The 27,978-nt window shown below is 47.4% G+C and overlaps 1 protein-coding gene, 1 long non-coding RNA gene and 2 other non-coding genes across 5 annotated transcripts; 3 read left to right on the top strand and 1 right to left on the bottom strand.

Moving 5' to 3' along the window:
* The first annotated feature begins 33 nt into the window (after positions 1-33).
* Positions 34-18,347, top strand: Gm39827. Its single transcript, XR_001780091.2, has 4 exons — positions 34-104; positions 226-470; positions 11,235-11,237; positions 18,337-18,347. It is a non-coding gene; the product is annotated as a predicted gene, 39827 (long non-coding RNA).
* Positions 67-173, top strand: n-TLcaa3. Its single transcript has 2 exons — positions 67-104; positions 128-173. It is a non-coding gene; the product is annotated as a tRNA-Leu (tRNA).
* On the top strand, positions 399-470 carry n-TEctc10. Its single transcript has one exon. It is a non-coding gene; the product is annotated as a tRNA-Glu (tRNA).
* On the bottom strand, positions 8,357-27,819 carry 4930438A08Rik (RIKEN cDNA 4930438A08 gene). 2 transcript variants are annotated; one of them, NM_001374705.1, is made up of 7 exons: positions 27,560-27,819; positions 15,923-16,152; positions 15,161-15,273; positions 14,233-14,434; positions 12,881-12,949; positions 11,068-11,204; positions 8,357-9,410 (listed from the first exon to the last, which is right to left on the bottom strand). In NM_001374705.1, the coding sequence occupies exons 1-7, from the start codon at positions 27,585-27,587 to the stop codon at positions 8,579-8,581; spliced, it is 1,611 nt and encodes a 536-aa protein (NP_001361634.1). In that variant the 5' UTR covers positions 27,588-27,819; the 3' UTR covers positions 8,357-8,578. The 2 variants fall into 2 exon arrangements, with proteins under 2 accessions (NP_001361634.1, XP_017170355.1); XM_017314866.2 differs by lacking the exons at positions 12,881-12,949; positions 14,233-14,434; positions 15,161-15,273; positions 15,923-16,152; positions 27,560-27,819 and adding an exon at positions 11,908-12,301.
* Positions 27,820-27,978: the final 159 nt, after the last annotated feature.

The following is a 27,978-nucleotide window of genomic DNA, read 5'->3' as shown; positions in this document are numbered from 1 at the left end:
GACCAGGGACAGTGCCAGCTGCATCACAGGATCCAGGACAAGTAGAGCTGAGCAGTTTCAGCAAGTGTCAGGATGGCCGAGTGGTCTAAGGCGCCAGACTCAAGGTGACAAGCCTTACCTACGGGTGTTCTGGTCTCCGAATGGAGGCGTGGGTTCGAATCCCACTTCTGACACAACTCCTTTTTTTCCTCTCTTTAAGAGTGTCTTTTATTTTCCTCCGTTCAGGAACTCACCTTTCTCCTACAAGATTCCTCACAGCTTCGGGCATTGTTACGTCCCCAGCATCTGGCTGCCTGGTTGTCTGGTTGCCTAGTCTCTGGTTCACAAACGGAACTGCAGTTGTTCGTCACCATTGTCGTCACCTAGTCTAGTGCCTCCAGAGGGCTGTTACTATCTCTTCCCTGGTGGTCTAGTGGTTAGGATTCGGCGCTCTCACCGCCGCGGCCCGGGTTCGATTCCCGGTCAGGGAAGTACTTGTTTTGCTTTGTATTGTTTCCCGACTTTCCAAGTTTCATTATTTATGAAAGATCGGATTAAATCTTTAAGAAATACAGCTGAGATCGAATTCGGTAACTCTCTGTTTTAACAGAGAACCGTACTGCACTTATGAACACCAGCAGGCAGGCTTTGACGCTGAAATACTGTGTTATCCGAAGCACACAAAGCAGCACTCACTGCCCCCTGGCGCCCCTTCAGAACCAGCGGCTCCCAAAGCTACCCACGGGTGGGGCTCACAGTAGCTCCTGAGGAAGGGCCTTGCTCCCTCTGCTGGCACTTGCCTTTCTAATTAGAAAACAGAAATAATTCAAACCGCGCTGTGAACACTGATGTGCCCTTTACCTAGAGTCAATCCTGGTCAATATTTTGTCACATTCTTTGCCTTTCAGAAAATAGTTTATTGATGACAGGTAGACAAACAGATGAAAGACAAATAAATAATAGGTAGGCAGATGAAAGATTATTGATAGACAAACATTAACAAATGATAAATAACAGGTGATTGACAGATAACAAACAGATTGATAGATGGTTACTAACTGATAAACAGGAGATTAGAAGCCAAATAATAGGTAGATGATAGATGGATAGATAGATGATAGATGGATATTCACAGGTGTCCACCTCCCTGCCCTACCATTTGAAAGTTGCCTGCTGTTACTTCACACAGACACCCAAGGACACGGACACCAGCATCTCCTCCTACGTTTGCCATTTTAGTGCAAAACTTCAATCAAACCTCCTCCTGGCTGTGCCTACCGTGCCCTCCCTCCACAGCGGCTCCTGCTGTTCATTCTAGGAATTTCCAGCGCCTGTGGAAAATAATGGAGAACAAATGGAAGTACTTAGACGGGATATATGCTCTAAATTACAGGCCCCTTTTCTCTCCTCGGTGCTGGAGCGCAAATCCAAAAGCCTCTTGCGTAGAAGGCATGCGCTTCTCAGCGAGCTGCTATGTCTGCAGGCCTCCTATGTTACGTCCTTAACATCTCTGACATCTTCACAGGATTGAGTCTGTATGAGTCATTTCTGACGCTTTCAGCGGAAGCATTCATTTCTCACTAGGCACCTTTTCTAGCTTTCTGGGTCTGTGTGGTGTCTACTCTGTGTGCCCCAGACTGTATGAACCAAGAAAGAAGTATGTCTTTTCTACCAGGGTTAAATAAGACAAGGGAAATACATTAGATTTTTTAAAATAAATTTTAATTATGTGTATATGCAGGCGCATGTGTAGGTATGTAGGTGTGAGTACATGAGCCCCTGGAGTAATTGTGAGCCGCCTGACACGGGTACTGTGCTAGCAAACAGAGCTGCAACCTCTCAGCCATCTTTCCAGCCCCCAAAACATCATTTTAAAAAAAAAAAAAAACGGAAAAAATATCATTTGCCCAAAAATCTCCCGATTTGTCCTGAAATGAACAGCGTTCTGTGCTCACGGTGGCAGACTGCTCACTAGCAGCACTGCTTTAAATTATCCAGTTGTGTGAGCTTGCAAGGCTGAGCTCTGCCCCCTGGGTGTTAGCAGCAAAATGCCAGCGGAGACCCCTGAGTGCCTGCTCATTCACTTTGACATAGCTGTGCACCCTTTTGCAACAGTAAAACTTTTGCCCTGGGGTTATGTGATCACTTTCTTGAGACCTCCAAACCTATTTTTTGTTTGTTTTTTTAATTTGGGGGTGGGGGCGTTCGAGACACCCTGTGTAGCCCTGGCTGTCCTGGAACTCACTTTGTAGACCAGGCTGGCCTCGAATTCAGAAATCCGCCTGCCTTTGCCTCCCGAGTGCTGGGATTAAAGGCGTGCACCACCACGCCCAGCTCCAAACCTATTTCTTATATGTAAGTACACTGTAGCTGTCTTCAGATCTGATTACGGGTGGTTATGAGCCATGTGGTTGCTGGGATTTGAACTCAGGACTTCTGGAAGAGCAGTCAGTACTCTTTTTTTTTGTTTTGTTTTGTTTTTTGTTTGTTTGTTTTTTTTTGTTTTTTGAGACAGGGTTTCTCTGTATAGCCCTGGCTGTCTTGGAGCTCACTTTGTAGACCAGGCTGGCCTCGAACTCAGAAATTTGTCTGCCTCTGCCTCCCGAGTTTGGAACTCAGAAATTCGTCTGCCTCTGCGTCCCAGCATTTGGAAGGCAGAAGCAGACAGATCTCTGTGAGTCTGAGGTCAGCCTGGTCTACCCTCTTGAGTCCCAGGCCAGTCAGAGCCACATAGCCCACTAAGCTAGACCTTGCCTATTCTTATCTTGTGCCCTGGGCCTGCAGTGCAGCCCTGCCTGGTGTGACACACAGCACAGGGCAGCTATGTTTTGATCTCTAGGTAGAGCAAAATAGATGAGATCCCAGAAAGAGAAGGAAAAAAGAAAGATTATAGGTATGTTTAAAGAAATGAAAGAAGTCGTAAATAAGCACCTGGGTGAATTCCAAGAGAGCACAACCAGCTAAGTGAAAAACAGATCGAATCAATACAATATATAAAAGAGGAACTCAGCAGAGAGATGGAGATGCTTAGGAAAAAACAAACTGAAATACTGGGTATGAAGAACACATGCAATCAAATAAGGTGCTGTGAGGAAGCCTCACTGATAGAAAGACTGATAGGCCAGACATATGGAAGGTGAGGTCGAAGAACGGGGACGTATAAGCAAGGCTCGCTAGATGGATGGACACAAAAGACCAATCCAAGAGTCAGGGCCAGAGAAGGAGCAGAACTTCATACTAAAGGCATTGTCAAAAACATTTTAATAAAAATCATAGTGGAAATTTTCCCAAATTAGGGAGTGTGGCAATTCAGATACAAGAGCCCTTTTGGGGATCAACCTGCCTAGCCTAGAAAAGAGCAAGACTGAAAATAAAAATATGCTGAGTAAGATGGCTCATGCATCCCAGCACTCAGGAGGCAGAGGCAGGCGGATTTCTGAGTTCGAAGCCAGCCTGGTCTACAAAGTGAGTTCCAGGACAGCCAAGGCTATACAGAGAAACCCTGCCTCGAAAAAAAAAAATGGCTCATGCCTTTGATCCCTGAGCTCAGGACTGCATCTCTGTTCGAGGTCGGCCTGGTCTACACAGTGAGTTTTGGGCCATCCAAGGCTACATAGCAAGACAATAAAATAAAATAATTCCCTAACAAGATAAAAGCCAGCTCCTAGTTCTTTCATTTCCGCACGTCATTAGTTCTTCAAAGAAGCTCCTGCACAAGACAGAAAGGAAAGCACCACTCAGAGGTCGCCTGTGTCTCTGCCCTCCCCGCCATTCCCTGCAAACATTCTCTACAACTTAGAATAGCATTCGTCTGTGAATGTGACTGTAAGGCACCTTGGCATTGCACTGATTTAGTTAAACTGTAGTAGTAAGTTCCCCTTACCCAAGACAGAATACCTCCTTGGCCATGGATTTTTAACAGAGTTTACTCTGCCTGGTGGAGCAGGCTTAAAACCAATCAAGAATGTTTGTTTTCCCCGTGATAGTCGTAGGCACATCTTACCTGGAAGGTTGGCAGTTTAGTTGGTAGGGTTCCCAGCTGGGTACCACCATTGGTGATTTTTCTCTTCTGGCAGCCTGCATGACAGCTTCTTGCCTTATGAAAACTGACCAGCAGATGTGATTTCTCTGTCACTTGACTTCAGGACATGTGATATCTTCAGGGTCTTATCAACCAGCTCTGGCGGACACCAAAGAGGAATAGCAAGAGGCTGTACTGTAGGAGGCTCTGAGACCTCCCTGAACAACAACTCATGTGGGTATGTCTAATGGAGATTATCTTGAGCAACTTAATTAATGTGGGAAGACCCAGCCTGAAAAGAGTAACACCACTCCTAATAGTGTAAGAATTGAAAAAGCCGCTAAGCTCAAAGCATGTATTCATTTATCCATGCTTTGCTCCTTTTTGTTTCAAGATTTTATTTATTTTATTTAGTTAGTTTTAAATTTTTAGATTTATTTATTTTATTTGTTGGAGTATTTGGCTTGCATGTATGTATGTAGGTAGGTATGTATGTAGGTAGGTATGTATGTAGGTAGGTATGTAGGTAGGTAGGTAGGTAGGTAGGTATTTCCACCCTGTGCATGCCTTGTGCCCTCAGAGGTCAGAAGAAGGCATTGGATGCCCTGGAGCTGAAATTGCAGAGGGTTAGGAGCCACCAAGTAGGTGCTGAGAACAGAACATGGTTCCTTTGTAAGAGTCAGAGTGTGTGTGTGTGTGTGTGTGTGTGTGTGTGTGTGTGTGTGTGTGTGTGTGTGTGCAAGTACACAAAGAAGCTAGAAGAGTGCTAGCACTTGGAGCTGGAGTTACAGCTGTTTGTGGTTCCTGACAAGCAAACTCTGGTTCTCATGACTAAGTGGTAAGTGTTCTTAACCACTGAGCCATCTCTCTTGGTCATGTCTCTGTTTTTGACTGACTAGCTCCTGAAGTTCCTGCCTAGACTCCCCTGCTGAGATGGACTGTAACTTGGGCTTCTACACTCTTTCTTTCCTAAGCTGCTTTCAACCTAACTTCTGAGGTGGGAGGACACAGCTCGCTGCTCTCTGCGGGGAGAGAGAGTAAGTGGATGGATAAATCGGCCATGCGAGAAACAATCTGTGGCCCAAGTATCTGCACAAAGGCCTCCGGGTGAATGCTGCGGGGGTGAGGTCTTGACTGTTTTGTCTGGGGCTGCTTCTCAGGGTTGTGCTTTGGTGAACAGCCCTAGGGGATAAAATAATGCCTACCCTGCCTACATGAACAGCTAACATGCTTGTTTATGATTCTCTGCCTGTCTCTGCCTCTCTCTCTCTCTCTCTCTCTCTCTCTCTCTCTCTCTCTCTGTCTCTGCCTTAATCTCTGAAGAAAACTATACTGTGGAATTCACTCATTCACTCTCCTGGCCTCAAACTCAAGAGTTCTACCTGCTTCTGCTTCCTGAGTGCTGGGAATAAAGACATAGGCCACCAACACCCAGCCTTATCTCAGCTGATTCTTGACAGTGCCTAGCTGCCTATGGTTTTGAGCTATGGTGTAGCCACCTAGTCTCTTGCTGTGACCCTCAGGATGACTCACAACCTTGAGAGTTTCCTTCAGGACAAAATTCAGGCCAAGTCACTGCCAAATGATGGGCTTCCCTGGGGCCCATCCATCTCTGTGCCCTCATCTTCCTATCTCTCTAATTAAAAGACTTCATCAGCATCAACTCTGCCATCTCTACGCTCCTCCTCTTGGGTCTGCCAGGACACTTAGGTCTGGGGACAGGGAAGGATTAAGGCACAGAAGTCAGAATACAACCCCATGTCTGAGACATTGTCTTCATCAAACACAGAACCCACCTACCGTGACAGGTCTCCAACGTGAATCACTGGATATTGTATGAGCACAAGGAAGGATCTGGGGTGACAGCTACACGATCCTGGCAAAAAAGAAAGTATTCTGAAGAGAGACCCTTGGGTCCTCCCTTTGGACATTAGATAATTGAGACAATGGGCCCAGGGAATTGGTATTCCTCCACAAGTCTCCTACTGGGAGAAGGGAAAGCTAAAGCCTGATGCCAGGCAGAGAGGGAGCTTGTCTCCCAAGAAGGGAATTCGCTTGGTTCCCTCAATTCTCAGGCCACCTTATAAAAGAGACTGGAATGGAGACATGGATGGATCAATGTGGGCAAGACCACACGGTGACCAAGATTCTTTAGCTATCAAAACCTGGTGCTTTCTATTTAAGCTTATGTCAGAATCCTGGAGATGACTGTTCTCCAAAGTGTGAACACACTGAATAAGTCTCTTCTCTCTACTTTAAACTATTATTATGCACTCCCCAGACAAGACCCCACTACGTAGCCTTGACAGGCCTGGAACTCTCTGTGTAGACCAGGCTGCCTCCAAACTCACCGAGTCCTCTGTCTCTGCTGCCTGAGCCTGAGTTAAAGGCATGCACTACCACACCTGGCTTACTCTCTTTTTAAAGATATTATTAATGTATTTGAATATATCCCTGCATGTATGTATGTATAAGCAATATATGCATGAAGTGCCTATGGAAGTCAAAAGAGTGGATTGGATCCTCTGAACCTGGAGGATGTGTGTGTGTGTCCCATGTGGTGTGTGTGTGTGTGTGTGTGTGTGTGTGTGTGTGTGTGTGTGTGTGTGTGTGTGTGTGTGTGTGTGTGTGTGATGCATGTTCCAGGGTCACGTGCAGAGGTCAGAGGACAACTTGTGAGTCAGTTTTCCCCAACCACTTGGGACCTGGTAATTGAACTCAAGTCATCATGCTTTGTGGTGAGCGCCTTTACCCCTTGAAGCATCTTGCTGACCATATTATTTGTCTCCTTAATTGGTATGTTAAGGATGGTGGACAAGCCTAACTTACTGGGGCTTCCAGGACCCAAGATTTGACCCTGAAAATCCCAGAAATAGTACTATTAGAATTTGTCCACTGAGACTGTTGGAGCAGCACAGAAAAGCATGGAGTAAGTTGTTAGCCTCAAGTAACCTGCATCTCAACTCCTCTTAAAATTCAGTCATGGAAGGCGGAGAACTGGAGAAGAGGCGGGGAGGGTGGGGGTTTGAATGAGAACAATGCCCATAGGCTCGCATGTTTGAAGTCTTGATGGCTGCTTGATGGAACTGTTTGGGAAGGACTAGGAGGTGTGGCATTGTTGGAGGAGGCATGTCACTGGGGTGGGCTCTGAGGTTTCAAAAGCACATGCCATTTCCCTCTCTCTCCTACTTTCGGATAAAGATATAAGCTCTGAGCTTTGTCTCCAGTGCCATGCCTGCTGGTGTAATGAGAATTCTGGAATTTTGCTTTCTTTAAAACAACAGAAATTTTATAAGAATATGTTTTCATTTTAATACCAGGCATGGGGTTATGGGGCTGCTTTGGACTGTCCACAGCAACAGACTATGATTTGCCTCGGGCTCTAGCAGAGGTGTGTTTTTGCCAACTGCAGATAGATTCTGCAATTGTGTGATATTTAGAGTTTGGGGAACTTTTCAGAGGTTATATAAATGCTAGGTCCCTGAGAAATGGGGTTGGTGGTGGTTGGTGGTTACTCAGGGCAGTTGTTTGTAGTAGATTAGTTGTGCTCAAAGAAGAAACAAAAGGAAATAAATTATATTCAAGGATCTTGCTCTCTCCTCTTCTATCTAGCAATAGGAGGTGAAAGAGGGATAAAGGGTAGGAAAAAGAAGAACCCACAAAGTAGCAAAGACCGCTATATGCCTGCTGCTGTGCTCCCCACTGCAATGACCACCCTCTGAAACTGTAAGCCACCAATAAAGTCTTTTTTTCAGTAAGCTGCCTTGGCCATGGTATCTTCATAGCAATGCAAATGTAAGACAGAGAACTAAGACCAGACTCAGATAAAGGAACAAAAGAAGAGGCCTAAGAAAGGCAAGGGTCTCACCTGCCCTCAGGGCTCTACTCTAAAATTATTTAGATGACACTAGACTGTCATGAAACACTTGGGCTGGTCATCTGGCACAGAGGATAAAGATCCTTGTGGCCGAGCCAGTGGACTGGTCTCAGTCTCTGGGATGAACATGGTGGATGAAGAGAAACAACTTTCCAATGTTTTGCTCTGACATCCATGCCTCAAACCATGGTGTTTGTATGTATGTACACACACACACACACACACACACACACACACACACACACACACACACACTGAATAAATAAAACTTAATTTAAGGCTGGGCATGGTGGCGCATGCTTTTAATCCCAGCACTTGGGAGGCAAAGGCAGGCGGATTTCTGAGTTCGAGGCCACCCTGGTCTACAGAGTGAGTCTCAGGACAGCCAGGACTACACAGAGAAACCCTGTCTCCAAAAACCAAAACCAAAAAAAAAAAAAAAAAAAATTAAAACATTGTAAATAAAAATGAAACAGTAATAGTTGAATTCAACTTTATTGTTTATAATCTCTATGCCACAAGTTCTTGCTGAGCTCCTGTCATAAATCCAAGGTCACAGGCAGTCACCTTAGGTCTCCAGTCGTGGGCCTCAGGTCAAGTCTCAGAGCGAAGGCAAAGATGAGTGAGAGTGGGTTTTGCATTGTCTCCTGATGGACAAACTTGTTTAGAAACCTCCTAGTTCCTGGGGCCCGTATAGTTGTTTATAGCTCACTTTTGGAGAAGTATTCTTTTGTATTTCTGGGGTTCCTTGTCAAAGCCAAGTCCACAGATTCCTGAATGTTCTTTGCCACCCTGAGTCCTGACTTGATAGCAGTGTCGATCCAGCCATGAGGCAGATCTGTGTGCTCCCCTGCGAAGAAGACCAGCCCTTCTGGCTGACTGAGTTCCTGGGCATAGTCCACATACTGGTAGGGGGTGAAGAAGGCAAAGCCACCCATGGAATAAGGGTCTTGACTCCAGTTCTTGATTGCAGAGTAAGGACAGAGAGCACGGAGCTCTTCTTTAGCGCGGCTGTGAAGAGCAGCTAGGTCATCCAGAACAATATCCACCACCTGAGTGTGGTCCAGGGCTGTGAAGAACACAGAGTCATCATCCAGGGTGTAAGATGCCAGGATGACCCCTGCACCATTGGGGAAGATGTGGTTGGGATAGTAGATGAAACGGGAAGGCCGGTCGGTGCTAGATTTGCCGCTGAAAATGCCGTCTCGTTCCCAGAAACGCTGTGTGCAGGCCAGGATCACTTTGGTGGCACTATTGTAGTGGACGGAGCGCAGAGCATCCTGTTTGTTGAGAGAGAGCGGTGGCTGGAATCGAAGGAGGCGGGCAGCTTTAGCAGTGGTAGCCACCACCACAAAATCCGCAGTCAGCCGCGCCCTGGGCAGCAGAGGGTCAGGTGTCCTGTAGGTGACGTGAACACAGTCTCCAGACATTTCCACTTCCTCTGCTGGTGAGTAGAACCAAACAGTCCCTGGGAGGAGAGAATTGTGCAGAGCCTGGGGGAGTTGGTCAAAGCCTCCAACGATTTCATCGAACCTGAGAATGAGCCAGCAGAGAAGGAGATGAATGGGTTGATGGACAGGCCCTTTGGAGGACAGGCTATCTGAACTGGATAATGACTTAGTCCCTTCTCAGACACGCCCCAGATATGTTTTACAGGGATAAAAATTTGACGAAGAACCAAGGCCAATCAGAGTGCTAGCTCCAGGGAACAAGAGAAAGGCACTGCTTTGAGGTGACCAATCAGAAGAGTGCATCTGCTCTACAGTGACCAATCAGAAGAGTGCATCTGCTCTACAGTGACCAATCAGAAGAGTGCATCTGCTCTGCGCTCACATACACCCCTCCTCTGGGTCACTGCCCTCCTATGGCCACCCAGAGTGCCTGCCTGATCATAAGCTGACAAAGACCCAGAATTGGACTCCTGATCCACCAGCCACCACCTCCCAGGTGCTGAGGCTAGAGGCTTTCGCTACCTCTCCCAGTTTCATGGGGTGCTAGGATGGAAGCCAGGGCTTCAAGCAAGCTCGACAAACTCTCTAGCAATTAAACCAGATCCCCGGCCCTGGCCCAGGATTCTTACAACCCCTTCCTAATGTCCTCTGGGGCTACTGAAGGCAAGTAGTCTAAACACGACAAAAGCTGGTTTATTTAGTCTGCCTTGAAACTTCCTCTTCTATCCTTCCTAAAGGCAGTTCTTGGCTTGGATTTAGGTTGATAAGAAGGGTGGGGTCTAGGCCAAAAAACAAAAACAAACAAACAAACAAACAAAACACTATGTCTAGATAAATCGATGCCACAGGCTGGCTGCCCCTTGGCCTGTTTTTTCACAAGACCAGTTCATCTTTATCTTTTTTTGTTGTTGTTGTTTTGAGATTAAGATGAGCCTGGAACTTCAGGTCCTCCTGCCTCCACCTCCTGAGCGTTGGCATTACAGGTGCGTACCACCTTGCCTGGTGCCCTTTTATCTTTATAGCTACAGATCACCTGGTCAGTGACCAATGGTGACTGGAGTCTTGGGTTTATATCCCTGCAGCCCAGTCTTCCCCGGGCTGAAAGATGACAAGTGTCCCTTGAAGCAGGGCTGAGGTCACAGGACAGATGAGGCTTACAGTAACACACTCTTGGTACACCCTTAATCAGAGATTGTCAGAGTGGGGTCCCAAGGTAGGCAGCATATCAGAACGCTTGCCTCCAAGTTCTACACTAGGTGTTTAACACCCCAATCCACTCCCATTAGTGACTCTGAGATTTCTTGGTGCCTGGATCCCTCCTGCCTCTCTTCTCTTCTCTTCTCTTCTCTTCTCTTCTCTTCTCTTCTCTTCTCTTCTCTTCTCTTCTCTTCTCTTCTCTTCTCTTCTCTTCTCTTCTCTTCTCTTCTCCCCTCCCCTCCCCTCCCCTCCCCTCTTCTTCTCTTCTCTTCTCTTCTCTTTCCTTTCCTTTCCTTTTCTTTTCTTTTCTTTTCTTTTCTTTTCTTTTCTTTTCTTTTCTTTTCTTTTCTTTTCTTTTCTTTTCTTTTCTGAGAGTAGTCTTAAATTCAGAGAGATCTACCTGCCTCTGCCTCCTGAATGCGATTACCTGGCTTCCCATTCTTGGAGTGGGGAGGACTTCCTTCTGATGTCTTAGCTCCCCCTCGCCCCCCCTCCCCACTTCACTACTATCCTCAGCAGTAACTAGTGACCCCATTTCTCACCGGGGATCTTGGAAAAAGGAGATGATACCACGCAGGGTCTCTGTAAAGGCCTCATAGTAACCGGAGTCTGTGTTCAGCATGTCGCCGATCATCTGCACGGCCCCTCTGCTCAGGTTCCCCACCTTGATCAGGTACTCCTGTCCTCGTGCGTGAGGAAATAAGGCAAGCAGGTGAGAATGTACAGGGAGACAACATGTGAGCGCTTGCTTTCTACCCAAGGACAGCAAGGAACAGACCTGGATAGGGTAGGACAGGCATGTACACTCTGGGCCCCAAAGCTATCTTATATATGTGTCCAGAGATGATCCCCTTGGTCTACGGGGGAAAATAACTATACTTGGTATAGTTTTCAGCCTACAGACTCTCTTCTCAGCCTTTAATCCCTGCAATCCTCTCAGATAGTGGCAAGGAGTCCTGCTTTGTTAGATGGGAAAGCTGACACGGTCTCCATGTGCATCCATGTAGACCCAGCCTGGCTTCTCAGAAGAATCTGAGGACCAAAAACATCTCACCCTGCCCCCAACCTCCCACTCCTGCCCCATCACCTGCTGACCAGCTGCTCCATCAGCAAGTGACCTCAGCGCTGGCTCCTGGTGCACCTGTTGCCCTGATTGTACCCTATGTTTTGTCTCTGCTCATTGTCTCAGATAAAGCCATCGTAGACATGACAAAGCTGGCTGGAATGGCTTCACTAGCTAGAGTGGATGACCATCTAGTTTGCCTGGGGCTGAGTTGGTCCCCATCACCAGCGCAGGCAGGGCTAAAGGCCAGGCACTGAAAGAACCTGACAGAATGTTTGGGTATTACTGGTTGTGGGGGAAATGCCTCTATTCAACATACTCGTTTAAACCAGAGTAAAACTGTAGGGCTGAGAAATCCTAGGAACAGCAACACCAGGATGCCTGAAGAGAAGCCAGTCCCAATGATAGAAGCGTCAATATCAAGGTTCAGAGAGCTTGTCTGTGCCCCAAGTCTGGGTGTGTGTTACAGTGGATGTGGGTCTTATCCATCTCTGACTTGTCTTTATTCTCTGTCTCCTCTCTGTCCTTGAGTATGCAGCGGTCAGACTACACGTGACAACAGCCTTTGATCCACCCAACGTCTGAAGCAAACAGCCCACAGAGGCAAACCACAGCGGCAAACCACAGCCTACTTAGAATGGTCAGGACCTGAGACAGACTATCACCTTCTATCTCAGGATCAACTGGAGTATACCTATTATCCTCCTCTCACTAGGCCCATGGGTGGGCTGGCTCCAGGACCCATGATCCAACAGCCTCCAGTCAGGGCTACATCAGAAACTCTCCTGGTTTTGTGTCTGTAGTGCAGGAGACTGAATCCAGGGCCTCAGCCCTTATACCAGTGGGCTATACCCACGGCCCCAGCCTTTCCTGCTTTTTCACTGTGGTCATGTGTTACGAAAGATGTTTTCAGACTTTTAACAGTGGTCCCCAGCGAGTATGGAGCCAAGTGACACCACAATATGCAAGTAAGCATTGTGACTTTTGAAACATTAAGCAGCACACACCTGTCCAAGGCTTCCCACATCTCTGTCTGCCTCTGATTCAGCGGGTATTATGGAGGACTCTTTGATACAGCAAGCTCTAAAAAAGTAGCCTGGACTGCCCTCCACAGGGTCGAGTTCCTTCCATCCATCCTTCTTTCCCTGTCTCCCTCTTCTTCACTTCCTCCCCTGCAGGAGCATCCTCTCAGGGCAGGCAGGGAAGACCAGTAAAGTGTAGCAGTCAGCCCCAGGTGACAGTCCCACTGCAGGCTCTCAGGGCACAGTGGGACATAAAGTCTCAGGACTGACCTTGGTGGAGAACGAGTCATACTTCTCCAGGACCTCCTGGCAGCTGCTGTTCTTCAGCTCTTCCACAATCTAAGAGGGAAGAAGACATGGCAGACATGTGGTGAGTGTGTGTGTGTGTGTGTGTGTGTGTGTGTGTGTGTGTGTGTGTGTGTGTGTGTGTAGTGTGTATGGTGTGGTGTGTGTGTGGTGTGTATGGTGTGGTGTGTGTGTGGTGTGTATGGTGTGGTGTCTGTGTGGTGTGTATGGTGTGGTGTGTGTGTGGTGTGTATGGTGTGGTGTCTGTGTGGTGTGTATGGTGTGGTGTCTGTGTGGTGTGTGGTTTGTGTGGTTTGTGTGGTGTGCATGTGTGGTATGTGTGTGGTGTAGGGGGGGTGTGCATGGTGTGTGTGTGTGACACTTTATATGAGTTCTGGGATCCAGAATTGTGTCCTAAAACTGGCATGGTAGGAATCTCTCCTCTCCTTGAATAGACACCAGGTATGCAAAGGCAGGTGTCCAGGCTCCCCTGTCAGACTTAAAGTTCCTGCCTGTGAGGAGACTACTGCCTTTTCCTGCATTGACCTTTCTGTGGACTTCTAAGCAACCATGAAGCATGTAGGAGCCAGAGGGCCTGGCCTCACAGAGCTGCTGAGAGAGACTGGGCAGGCTGATCCTGAGCTGAGTGTGCCCAACAGCACTAGGGGACACCTGGGCAAAAGCCTCCAGGGAATGCTCTCTTTTCCCACTGAGCTCATTCATCATACTGGGTCCCTCCAGGCCATGGGTCAGATGAGACAAAGGCATGGTCACTGCTGGGCCAGGCAAAAAGGTGGGCAGGCGGTTCAGACAGACTGTTTATTGCTCTTCCTTGACAACCCACTGAGTCATGATGACAACTGTGATCTAAGCACTGGTCCTGCGACTGCCACCATCTTATCACTGAGACATATCCCAATCACCTAATACTCACAACAACCTGGGAACAAGAGGCTCTGGAAATATAGAGAGGAGAAGGGAGTCCACAAATAATTTTTGAGAGGCCACACAATTCATCCAACCCCAGAGTCCTGCTTGTAGATCTCTCTCTGCAATGAACTCATCCCACCATGATGATATTATGGTAGCTACTCCGTACATGTCTGTATATGCAGGGATGTCTGGGGTCTGAGAATACACTCCCTGAAGAGCCAGTGGCTGACATGGGACAGAGTCATGAGAGGGAGGGAGGCCAACAATAGCCAATCTGGTGTAGGCTTCCTGCACTCATGGATCTGAGGTTGACTCAAAGCTCTTCCCTGGGGAACTAGAAGACCTTGAGGGTGTTTCTGCAAGGTGGCTCTGAGGGAAGAGGGTTTCCCCTCATTTTGTCTTACCTTTCTCAGCGATGCATCAAAGAGCTGTTCTGCTGTCTTCCCCACCTCATCAGCTCTTACGGAGTAACCCAGCAGGCCAGGGTCGGCCTGCACTGCCCCTGAGCGCTGCCGAACTCCATTGACCAGCACCCAGGTCTGGTTGTTGCAAGGGCAGAATTCCTTTAGCATCAGGCCAAATTTTTTGATGAGTTCATGAGAAAGCCTGTGAAAGGGAGTTGGAGACTCCTCAGGCTCGGAGAGCCAACAGCACAATGCCTCTTGCACCCTGGGCTTACTTCCTGTCCGCCTTGGATTCACCAAGACCACCCCGGCCCTTCCTCCCATGAAAGGGATGCTAGGGACCTTGGTTATCACATGAAACTACAAACTATGAAGCCAAGACTCCCTACTAGTGACCTTCTATGTTGGCAGAGATCTCTGCCATTTTGTGTGGAATCTGCAACCTTCACATTTTCAAATGAGCCTACTCCAGTTCCTGGGGGCACAGTGAGGGGTGTCCCTGTCCCTAGAGTGTGTCCTTGGAGCCATCCTTCCTGGAGGCTATGTTCACCACTCCCTAACCTTCTAGCTGCATTCTCTAAACTTCTCACCCATTCAGAAAGGTCCTACTGGGAGGGAGCTAGGCTTCCTGTCATCTGCAAACTCAGTAGGCTGCTTTTGACTTTGCAGCAGGTTTATCTTGGACCACCTGTCGTATGGGGTCCTCAGCCCAAGCTGCTTGGCAGACAAACTGAGTACAGTTATCTTCTCACATGGATTAAACACCAAGGCTGGGAGAGGCTCCTAGGCAGTCCTGGAGCTGGCAAATGAGTTGAGTCAGATGCTAACCCCTAGGCTTCCATCCATCCACTGGTGTCTGCATTGGCCTCTTGGTGTGACAGCCCTGATCCTAGCCTTCCTTCTTTGCCACTACTGTCCTCAAGAGTACCTGTGATTGATAGGGATCCTCATGGCACCCAGCTCTATATACCAGTGTGCTCCAGGAACTCGGTGAGTCTCAATTCTGCCACCTACACGCCCTGAGGCCTCCAGCACAGTCACCTGGAAAGACAGCTCTTTAATAAACTCAATGGAGCTTGTCACATACGCTCCACACAACATCCTCTCCTCCTGTGGCAGACTCAGATTTACTACCCTTCCTAGTCCTCCATCCCTCCATCCATCCATTCACTTCTCCCTCCCCACTCTTCCCTCCCTCATCCTTCCCTTCCTTTCTTCCTTCCCTTCCCTTTTCCCTGACTCCCTTCCCCTCCCTCCTTTCTTCCCTCCTTCCTTCTCTCCCATCCTTCTTCCCTCCATCCCTCCATTATCCATCTCTTCCTCCCTCCCTTCTTGCCTCCATCCCTCCTTCCCTCCATCCTTCCCTCCTTCCTTCCAACCTTCCATCCCTTCTACCCTTCCTCCATCCATCCCTCCCCCTCTCCCTTCCTTCTTTCCTTCCTTTTTCAGTACTGAGGATGGAAACCACAGGGCATTCCTCCCCCTATCACTAAGCAACAGCACTAGCTTCTGCTTGCCTCTTTTTGAAGCTAAGCCTTTGTTATTGCGCAAGCTTATCTGCCCTCCTACCCCAGCTACCCTAGAACCCTAGAGCTTCATTTGGCCCCAGCTCCAAGGAATGTCCATAGCTTGGGCTGCTGCCTCCCTGTTTAGAGCCTAATCTTCCCACAAGAGATTCTCCATCACATACCTGGTGGCCAGCATCCTGCAAGATCTTGGCAGCAGTGAGCCCAGCCATGCCTGCCCCAATCACCACCACTTGCTTCCTCTCGGCTGTCTGTCCCAGTCCATTTCGAGCCAGCTGCAGCAGCTCTTCATACTGGGGATCCTCAAAGCACTTGACAAGCTTTCTGTTGAAGGCCTGGGTATCCAAGCTCAGCACAGACAAGAAGATGAGAGCCAGCCAGCCTGGGAACATAGCTGTGGATAGGGCAAGTAAGCAAATGCCTAGGGATGAAGGAGGACTGGCCATAACCCTTGATCTGAGGAAGATTTATCACTGGACCTATGACTCAACGTACCGGGCACTGCCCTACCAAAGAGAGCCTTAGTCACGGGTCCTCCCAAGTTTACCTGCCACTCTTCCTGCTGGCCCGCAAATGCCCCTCAGGTACCAAAGCCTCTCACTCAGGGAATGACACAGGCTGAATGTCTGCCCAAGTCACCTTCCTTCCCTTCAGTCAGTGGGATTGCCATGCACACAGATGACGTAGACCTGGCTACCACATTGGCTTTTTTTCCATTTCTACCACTATTTGAGGTAGATAGACTGTCTGTCATGAGACGACCCTTAGCTAAGCCATTGTGGAAGACCAAAGATCGGGAGCCTGAAACCTTATATAACAAATAGTCCCCAAAATGTATATGATAGATCATCAGGTTCCCAAGTCCCAATGGATCATCACAGGGCTGCCTATAAGAGATGGACATGGCTCCCTGAAGTTAGAGTATGCCTCCCGCAGTGAGCCTGTGTTCTGAACTTGTTTTCTGACATAGTTCTATCAGTTCTGGCTCAGCTGTGGGAAAGGCGGATCAGACCTTTCCTCTGAGAGTCTATCAAAGGTGTGCATCTTGTGTCAGTTGAATTCTTTTTTTTTTTTTAAGTATAACTTAAGTTTTATTTTTCCACTAAAGGTATATGAAAAAGCATATAGAAACCTACAAGTTAATAAGCTTATTAAAAGTTAAGAAATAGTTTGATTGGAAGTATTTTGCATGAGGAGATAGTGTTCCTTCTAGAAGCCATAGATGATTAAAAATTCTAATGCTATAGAGAAGCAGAAAGGAGCCAGCCCAAAGTCCCACCCCTAACCAAGGAACTATTTGCAATTGATATCTTCTGGGAAGGTGAAAATGTTTTTTCTGTCATTTTCTTGTCATTGTTGTTGTTGTTATTCTTGTTCTTGTTGTTCTTTTTGTTTTTCTTTTTTTTTTTTTACTTTTTTATTAGATATTTTCTTTATATCCATTTCAAATGCTATCCCAAAAGTTTCCTATACTCTCCCCCCTACCCTGTTCCCTTACCCACCCACTCCCGCTTCTTGGCCCTGGCATTCCCCTGTACTGGGACATATAAAGTTTGCAAGACCAAGGGCCTCTCTTCCCAGTGATGGCTGACTAGGCCATCTTCTGCTATATATGCAGCTAGATATACGAGCTCTGGTGAATTCTTATTTTCAAAGCTATTGTCTGGCTGGACAGTGGTGGTACACACCTTTCTTTAATCCCAGCACTTGGGAGACAGAGGCAGGCAGATTTTTGAGGTCAAGGCCAGCCTGTTCTACAGAGTGAGATCCAGGACAGCCAGGGCTACACAGAGAAACCCTGTCTCGATAAAACAAAAACAAACAAACAAAAAAAAGCTATTGTCGGGGCTGGAGAGATGGCTCAGCGGGTAAGAGCACTGACTGCTCTTCCAGAGGTCCTGAGTTCAGTTCCCAGCAACCACATGGTGGCTCACAACCATCTGTAATGAAATCTGATGCCCTCTTCTGACGCATCTGAAGACAGCTACAGTGTGCTTACATATAATAAATAAATAAATCTTAAAAAAGAAAAGAAAAGAAAAGAAAAGAAAAGAAAAGAAAAGAAAAGAAAAGGAAAGAAAAGAAAAGAAAAGAAAAGAAAAAGCTATTGTCTGTGTTATGGGACAAACTGAGTCTTCCCAAACTTATATGTTGAGGCTTTAAACCACAAGATCTTAAAATTGCAACTCTATGTAGGGATGATCACCTTTGAAAGGTGAGTGAGTTCAAACGAAGCTGCAAGCTGGGTCCTCCTCCGATGAGATATCCTCATAAGAAGAGGAAGAGTGTAAGCCATGGCCCTCAAGGAGAACTCCAACCTTTTCCTAAACTGGCACAATTTCTTACTGCATCCTAAATACTTATCCTTATACCCACAGGGAAGTGTTACTCTCATCCCCTAACAAAGAAGGTTCTTTTCGGAGCAGAGACTATTACAGAAAGTTACAACTGGTCAAAACACAGAGAACTACCTACTGTTATGTACCCAGCCCCAACTGATACATCTACAACACAATCCCTACAACTAAGGCTCAAGGAACATTGAGGAAGACAGGGTATGTGTGTGGGGTGTGGAAAGATCGGAAGAGCCAAAGGACATACATCTATTTTGAGATAGCTTCTTCTAAAAGAAGGAGGAGGAGGAGGAGGAGGAGGAGGAGGAAGAAGAAGAAGAAGAGGAGAAGAAGAAGAAGAAGAAGGAGGAGGAGGAGGAGGAGGAGGAGGAGGAGGAGGAGGAGGAGGAGGAGGAGGAGGAGGAGGAGGAGGAGAAGGAGAAGGAGAAGGAGAAGGAGAAGGAGAAGGAGAAGGAGAAGGAGAAGGAGAAGGAGAAGGAGAAGGAGAAGGAGAAGGAGAAGGAGAAGGAGAAGGAGAAGGAGAAGGAGAAGGAGAAGGAGAAGGAGAAGGAGAAGGAGAAGGAGAAGGAGAAGGAGAAGGAGAAGGAGAAGAAGAAGAAGAAGAAGAAGAAGAAGAAGAAGAAGAAGAAGAAGAAGAAGAAGAAGAAGAAGAAGAAGAAGAAGAAGAAGAAGAAGAAGAAGAAGAAGAAGAAGAAGAAGAAGAAGAAGAAGAAGAAGAAGAAGAAGAAGAAGAAGAAGAAGAAAAGTGTGGAGGGGAAGATGGGTCTGGGGAGTTAGGGAGAGGAGTTGGGGGTGACTATGATCAAGCTACATTGTATGAAATGCTCAAAAAAGTAATACTAATATTGTATTAATAAAAAGGAAGAGGAAATGTGAACACTAAAGAGGAACATCAGAGATGCCCACACCAAAAGGCAATACCCATGAGGAAGGTATGATGAAAAACCTTTGAAGAGACCAAACCCACCAGCAATACCTTCGTTGAGACACCCATCCATGTACTCTATGGTATTTTCTTACAGTCTGAGCTGACTAATACAGGTTGTTCCTCTGCATCTTCCCAGGTTGGTGAAGAGAAGATCGACTGGGTACCTTTCTCCAAGAGCATAGGTTGCCACTGAAACACGTCGTAGCATTACAGAGAGCAGACGCAGAGGAACTGCCTTCTCTGTATGACTGAGTGTTATCTCAGACACCCCACCCAGCACCGAGTCCCTCTGTTCCTGTTCAATACGCATATTTGATACGTTAGATAATTGCTCAACCTGTCGTATCCAGCTTGAATCAGGATTCAGTTTCATCTGCAAGAGCTTAGCTCCTAACAGTTCATCCAGCAATTGAGAAATACACGTATGGAGGAATGGGCAGACAGAAAGACGGTGGGCTGAGGAGTGGATGAGTAGACAGAGGGAAGGACACATGGACAGAGGTATTCCTCCAACCTCTGCAATCATCACAGACACCAGGCCTGCGGCTAGGAGCCAGGGTTTCGTCTGGACTTGTTGCCGCTCATCCTTCGACTCACCTTTACAATCTGTTTCTGTCTGCTTTCCTCAGGGCCTACCCTAGTCTCCAGACTCCCTCTGTGAACCTGCACACTAGGCATCTGACTTAATAATTATTTTTTGAGGAATGATCACACACACACACCATCATCGCCATCACTGTCACCACCACCCAACTCCAGCCTATTTTCCACACCTTGGATTCACGCATCTCTTTTTTTTCTTCAAGGAGTGGAACTAGTGAATACTAAGGAAGTGGACTCAAACTGGTTTGGAAACCGGAAGTCTCGGGGTTTCCCTCTTTGCTCCCTTGTGAGGCACTAATTTGCATTTATGCATTGTCCATACGAGCATGATTCAATATGATACCTTAACACACTCATACAGTATGCACCCATCATCTTAACTGCATTGCTGGAAAATGGTGCTTGAAATCACCAGCAATCCCTTTAAAAAGGCTGGACCTTCTGGGAAACACAACTTCTCTCAAGCTGGTTTTGCCTGAGTGGAGGAAGTTCCACTGGGCTGCTCTCTTTTTTCTGTCAGTTGCCCTGCCCTGGAGAGCCATTCCAACACAGTTACTGCAGAGTCGAGCAGAGGAGAACAAAGCATCTTTGAACTTCAGGAGCATCTTTGAGCTTCGGGAGTATCTAGCACAACAACCCACAGTCCCCAACTACATGCAGAAAAACAAATCCGGAGCCAGGAAGCCTGTGGTGGCCCAGGCTACCACAGGCATTTACTACGCAAGCTGAAGCTGGCACCAGATCCACAGCGCTAGCGTCCCTCCACCCACCCTTTGCTTTAAAGAGTGGCTGTGTCTTCGGTGGGGTGACCACGAGAAATCCACGTGTCTGCTGGAATCAGGAGCCATGTCTGACCTGCCCGTTTGCATGGACGCTAAGCTTCGTGTGGCCACAGAAGCACTGTGGGTGTATGTGTAATGACTTTGTTGGAGAAATGAATAAAATCTGCAAGTGAGGAACTGGATGCGGAAATCTCACCTCCTGAATCTGTTTCTTTAAGATAAGACCTCACTCAAAGAAGCTCAGGTTGGTCTGGAATTTACTACATGAGATCCTGGCTCAAAAATAAATAAATAAATAAATAAATAAAAAGTCAGAGACAGGCAGATTTCAGAGTTTGAGGCTAGCCTGATCTCCAGAGGGAATTCTAAAACAGCCAGGACTACAGCCTGCCTCATAAAAACAAGAGTCTACCAAGGGGGAGTTGGAGAGGTGGCTCATTGGTTAGAGCAGTGGCTGTTCTTTCAGAGGACCTAGGTTCAGTTGAGCATCTGTAACTCCAGTTCCAAAGGATTCAATACTTACTTCTGCATACATGGTATACAGATGTACAAGCAAACACTCATATACACATATATTGTGTGTGTTGTATACGTTAAAAAAAACTACCAAAAACAGAGAGAGAAAGAACAAAAGAAAAGGCTCTAATTTTTTACAGTAAGGTAACTAACTGACAACCTAATTAATATATTTTTGTTTGTTTACTGAGACAGGATCCCGGGTAGCTCAAACTAGCCTCACACTCAGAGTAGTCAAAGCTGGCCTTTGAATTCCTAATCCTCCTGCCTCTACCTCCCAAGTGCTGGAGGTGGGGCCTGAGCCCACCATGCCCAGCTTTTGTTTAATTTTGAGATAGACTCTTACATTGGAACATGGACTAGCCTTGAACTCTGCATCCTCCTGCCTCAGTTTCCCATTCGATGGGAGCCCAGACATGTACCACCCACTATGCCTGACTTTCTTGTATATTTTGTAAAGAGCAAGAAGGGGGGATTTGAAATGATATTGAACAACAATGACTGTGTAAACAGATGAAAAGGCCGCCTCTGCCCTATGATCACATACTGTAGTAGGTGCTAAATTATCACACTGTGAGCCAGGAATCTGTGTGGTCATTATGTACCATTAGAAAGATAAAAATACAGAGCTGTGCACCTGTCATCCCAGCACTTGGGAGGGGGAGGGAGGAAGTACCAAGGATTCAAGGTCCTCAGCTATAGTCGGAGCTCATTAGGGGATATATGAGACCCTGTCTTAAAAACTAAAACAAAACTAACTAAACTAACTAAAGTAAAACCAATTCTGTCCCTTTGTCTACTTCAAAATACACCTGCCAGATCATTTCGTCATTGGTTTGGAAACCAGAGTCACCATGGGTCTAAGAGCTGAGCTGTGGGGATGACAAAGGAACCCTGAAGGTGGCCCCGAGTCCTGGCCTAGCAGCCTTCCTCCCGGTTCCCACAGAAGCCCAGCCATGGATCCCAGGTCTCCAGGGACCAGATGACTCCAATTCCTTGAGTCTGTCTGAAGGTGGGCAATCAGGACAGGTCATGCCTCTCTCCCATGTCAGAGCTCATCCACTGTCTTGATACTCCATTCACAACTCTGCCACCAGAAGCACAGGGGTGACGGTGGGGGTAGCCCTGGAGAAGAGAGCCCAGGTCCTGAGGGATCATTCGCAAACATGTGCTCTCTACATCAAGCTCCATTCCCCTTGCCTCTCACTAGGGGTTTAATGAATCCTTCCAGCGGTTTTTGGCCAGAAGCCTTAGGAGAGATTCGAACCCTCCTGAGAATCTTTCACCTCAGCATTCGCTCCTCCTTCCTACTGCTGTCTTCTCTTCCTTCTATTCCTTTTTCTCCTTCTCATCTTCATATTTAATTTTTTTTTGAGATGGAGGCTTAACCATATAGCCCCGGCTAGCCTGGGGCTCACTGTGTTATTCCAGACCTGCCTCGGGCTCTCTCTCCATCATCCTTCCTTTCTCCTAGATTTTCTTCTAGGAAAGAGCCACCTCTTCCTCCTGCCTCCAGGGCTCCAGGGCACTTGGGACAGTTGTGTTTGTTTCCTGCTTGATGAGCCCCTGGTGAGTGCTCTTCTGACACATCTCTAACTTCCAGGACTTGAGCCTATTTTTTTCCCATAGCCCTTCTGAAGGCTGTCACCCTTCCCTGTCCCTCCCTTTGTGGGATGGAGCCGGTTGGAGCAAACCCACGTAAAGGCTGCTCTTCCTGAAGACTCGCCTGCAGAAGGAGCAAATCTGGACCTGGTGGAAAGCAGAGGTGAATGACGAGAGCACATCCAACAGGCACAGGCACCTGCAGCCTGGCACAGCCTCACTCTGGCCTTCTGAAATCTAGAGCCAGGAGGCCTCCTGAAACCTGATCTCATCCAGCAAGAACATCACCAGACTCTGGGTTTAGGCTTCTCAAACCCCATCTCATGGTATCCCGCTATAACTACATCTCATGATGTAACAATGGGGATAAAATGACCATCGGGGGCTCACACCTGTCATCCCGGCTCTGCAGAGGCTGAGGTTGGAGGCTTTTTGTGGGTTTGAGGTCAGTATGAGCTACACAGCAAGTTCCAGGACAGCTAGGTTAAAGGTGACTCTGTCTCTAGCAGTAACACCACACGTGATCACAAGGCTGATCTCTGGAAAGTGTGGCTTGGGATCAGACACAGGAAACCTTCCTGGGTCTACTAGAAATTCGTTACAATGCCCCCTGAGTGGTGGTCGCATGAGTGTGTCACTACTATGCAGAGCAGTATATAAGATTTCAAAAGCCAGTTCTAAACCACAAAAGTGAACCCCTCATTACCATTAAAACTGCATGTCTAAAAATTTTTGAGACAGTGTCTCACGTAGCTCAGGCTGGCTACAAACTCACTATGTAGCCAAGACTAGCTTTAAACTTCTAATTCGCACGTATCTCTCTCCTGAGTGCCAGGTTAGAAGTGTATAAGCTTGGCTTAAAATGTTTGGTTGTTTTTGTTTTTTGTTTTGTTTTTTTCTTGTAGGGACTGAAGAGACAAGGCAGTGTATAGGAACACTTTCTGTGTGAGCACACAGACCCGAGCACAAATCCAAAGCACCTAACGTGAAAGCTAGATGTGACTTTGTGTGTCTGTGACCCCAGTGTTACAGAAAGTGACTTGCTGAGCATTGCTGGCTGGATTCTAGCTGCAGGTTCTGTAAGAGACCCTGCTTCACAGTAATAAAATGAAACTTGATAGATCAGAATCCCCAACAGCCTCCCCTGACCTCCACATCTGAGCATACACACATGTACAAATATAACACACACACACACACACACACACACACACACACACACACACACACACACACACACACACACACAGTTTTCCTAGGTTCAAAATGTTAAGGTGGAAGGTGGGTGGGAGGTGCATTGGCTAGTTTTTATGTCAACTTAAGACAAGCCAAGGTCATCTGGGAAGAGGGAATTTCATATGACAGAATGCCTCTATCAGACTGGTCTATAGGCAAGCCTGTGGGGGCATTTTCTTAATTGATCATTGGTAGAAGAGGGCCCAGTCCACTGTAGGTGGTACCATCCATGAGTAAGGTGGTCTTCGGTTGTATAAGAAAGTAAACTGAGCAAGCCGTTGGAAGCAAGCCTCTGTGCAACAGTCTTCCAGTATCTTCTTCAGTTCCTGCCTCCAGGTCCCCGCCTTGACTTTCTGTATAAACTGATGGCAATGACCACTCTGTGGTATGGCTAATGGGAATGTTTTTGTTGTAGATATACGACAACCAACAACCAGGGACATCTGGAAGAGTCCAGAGCAGAGAGAGAAAGAAGTACACTGAACAGAGCCAGCAGACTGAGCCTGGCTGGGGCTCTCTGCTGGAGAGAGGAGATCAGTAGGGGATGGAGAATAGAGAAAGCATGGGGCAGAACAGAGATGGAGGATGCACATAGCAGGAATAGCAGGAGTAGAAGGAGAAAGAGTAGTTGGGGAGAGGGAAGTCATGAGCTGGAGGGAGTTTAGGGGAGGGGAGGAGGTGAGACTGGAAAGGATGCTAGCTAGCATGGACTTTGAAATGTCACAAATATCATGCTGGCCAGCATGTGCTTGGATATGCTAATAGGCACTACAGGTAGCCATAAGTCCCTTCTACCAGAAGTAAGAGAAATGACTCCTTTTGGTAAGTAGAAACCAGTTTCACAAGTTCCTGAGGAATGCTGGATTTTATCCAACTGCCAGAAATCCTCCTGTAGCTCAGGTTGAGCTCATTTCTGGGTATCTGGACCGCCTTTTGGGGTTTAGGGAACTGAATTTTCCTTTGAGCCTAACACTTTCCTCAGTGATGGTCCTAAGAGCTGTAAGCTGAAATAAACCCTTCCCTCCCCCAGTTGCTTTTGGTTATAGTGTTTATAGCAATAGAAACCTTAAATAAGACAGGAGGTGGAGACTAGGAGGATCAGAAGTTCAAGGGCAGCCTCGGCTATGTGGCAAGTTCAAGGACAGATTGCACTAAATGAGATTCTAGCTCTAAAAAGATGTGTGTTCATGTGCATGCAAGAACACATGCATGCACATGAGTATTTACAGGCAACAAGCCAATAGTAGAAGAGAAATGAAATATAATTGAGCAGAATGTCAGTTGGGGTTGAGATGCTTCTAGTGTGAACTGGGACACTTCTAGAACTGGGATGTGTTTTGAGGCAGGGGATTGTCTTCAGGCCAGGGCTCACTGTCACTTGCGTCTTGAAAGAGATCTTATCCTCTGCTCAGTGCGTCAAAAGGGGCTATACTGCCCTAGGGATGCAGAGGTTGGCCAACAAGAGATTGGCACAAATAGCATAGCAAGTGAAGGCCCCACTTGCACCAGGCTGCATGTAAACCTGCTTTAAGCAATAGAGGTTAAGTTCCTCTCCTTTGCCAACCCTTGATAATGTCCCCTTTCTATTCAAATACATCCTAGAACACATCTTGAAACCAAGATTGATGGGCTGAGCCATCCTAGACCAGTTATACATAACAATGCATGACAAGACAAACTGTGTCCCTTGAGTGAACTTTTGGGGGAAACCCTCTATTGGCCATCTTATAGCTAGGCATAATTGGGCATAAGATTATTAAAATCAGATGCATTTTGGGAAAAGACATGTGTAGTGAGCAAAGGCTTACATAACCCAAGCCTGTCGATCAAAGCAGAGAACCACCAACATGACACCTCCCAGCAATTGAACTTCTTCTCCTGAAGCTCTTGAAAGGAAAGTCTCGAAGGGTAATCAGGACCCTTGAGTACCCTCACTTGTGTGGCCCACTGCTCTCTTAAGGCACATTCTGACCTGCGCTGTCACTTTTTGCTTTGAATAAAGTCCTTATCACTTTTGCTAATCTATGGGTGTCTATTTCAGTTTTCTGAATAAGATGCCAAGAACCTGGAAACTCTTAGACTGGACTCTGACCACCAGTCACAAAGAGATGCCTGCCTCTAAGATGGGCATGGATCTCTGTCCAGAAGCTATTGTCTTGCAGAAGGTTGTCCCAGGATGTCTGCTTTCAGAGATCTGTCTTTGGGGGGGGGGTCTGTATTGGGGCCTGTGATGGGGTGGAGAGAAGGGTATCAATCCCGAGGGTGTGTCCTGAATGTCTAATTTAGAGATTTGCGTCTATCCTGAGGTCTATCCTACAGTCTGTCTTGGGGGTCCATCTGTCTATTTGCATATATGTTACCGGTGTGCGGATACTCGGGGAGGCCAGAAGAGGGTGTCAGATCCTCTAGAGCTGGAGTTACAGGCATTTATGGGGTGCCTGGTGTGGATTCTGTGAACCACACTCAGATCCTGATGAAGGACAGCAAGTGCACAACCCCTGAGTATCTCTCCAAGCCACACCTCTCCCCATTTCTTGAGAGAGAGAATCTACAAAACCTGGTCTGTGTAACCAGAACTGGAACTCCCTATGCAAACTAGCTAGCCTCAAATTTAAGATGGTCCTCTTGTCTCTGCCTCCCAAGTGCTGGGATTTTGGGTGTGCACCATGCCCAGCTTCTGTTTATTCTTTGATTGGGGGTCTGACAGCCAGGGTGGGGATCCCTCTGTAATGCTGTAATGGTGTTGGTGAAGGAGATGGCTGTCCTCAGAGTATTCCCAAGGCCTGAGTCTATTTATGTGAGTAGAGCCCACAAGAGTAAAGGAAGCACAAAAGCAGAATGAGGAACTGTGGGTCGGCGCTTAGGATGCTGGGGGCCTGCACTGGCCCCTGCCCTTGCAACATGACTTTCTCTTTCTGCACCTCTTGTGTCTGCCCCTGCACCTACCCCACAAGGCTGTGTGGGAATCGCCTGTGCCCTGCACACAGAAAGAGACCATGACCACTCAGAACCCTCGTTCCTCCTGTGGGAACTGCTCCCTGCCCTGCCCCTGGAGAGAGTCAGAGTCAGAGAAGGCTCAAGAGGTCATTATGTGGGTCAGGAGCCTGGCCCTACACTGCATGCACAGTACAGAAGCTCAAAAAACATCATGATGGACGGAGGGGGGATGGAGATTAAGCCTGCAGGGAAGAGAGGAGAGAGAGGATGGAAACCCAGGAGAACAAAGAGTTGCCTCTAAAGCAGCTGGGGTTAGGGGACACACAGCTCACACCATTTGTTCAGTCTCAGACCCAATTAGCACAGAGCACACCAAAAAAACGAAACAAAACAAAACAACAAACCCACACACATCACATATAACATACAGTGCACGTATGCCACATATTACATACATAACACACACAGCACACATGCATAACACAGCACATTACAGAAAATACACCACACATGCGCACACACACACACACACACACACACACACACACACACACACACACACACACGCCCTTCCTCCTTGAAGTGATTCTGGACCATCTCATTCCAAATGAAATAGCAGGAGAAATGGGACCATCCTGAGTTACTGAAGTGAGGACTCACCCCAGAAGAACTCTCACTATGCTGTACCCTGGTATCCAAAAGCTAGTCTTAGGATGTTGTGTCCAGGCAAAAGGGACCTGACACAGGCAGAGGGGGAAAGCACCCCCTTCTAGGGTGGCATACAAGCTAAGAGAGGTCATTTCCAGGATCTTCACTCTGGGAAAGAAGGCAAGGGGTTCATACCTAGAAGCCTGCCTGGGGCTGGTAGCATCCATGTCCACAGAGCCAGAGCTTGGGTAAGAGTTCGTAAGAGTTGTCAGAGTTGAGGAATGTGAGTGAAGGTCAGAGTTCCGGACAGGAAGTGGCCATCTGTACTCCTCTGTCATGAGCCCATGACTCTCAATGAAGATGAAGCTGGACTCCTTTGGCTTTTCCTTGCTTTCCAGGTCTGCTGACAAGCCAGAGAAGTTCGATGAAGAGAGTGGGATCATATGCTTCTGTGTGACATCCAGGGCAATGCTCTCATCCTGATGCAAGAAGAGGCATGGTGCAAGAGGGTGTGGCCATCAGTGGCTCAGCAGGACCTGGCACCTCTGGGTGGGGGTGGGTCCTCAGTTCTGCCATCATGAAGCCCAGCTCCTGGGCTCTGTGTCTTCATGTCC

Source organism: Mus musculus, chromosome 11 (genome assembly GCF_000001635.26).
Source record: "Mus musculus strain C57BL/6J chromosome 11, GRCm38.p6 C57BL/6J".
Classification (NCBI taxonomy): domain Eukaryota; kingdom Metazoa; phylum Chordata; class Mammalia; order Rodentia; family Muridae; genus Mus; species Mus musculus.
The sequence above is the reverse complement of the archived record's forward strand: the minus strand, read 5'-3'. Positions and strand labels throughout refer to the sequence as shown.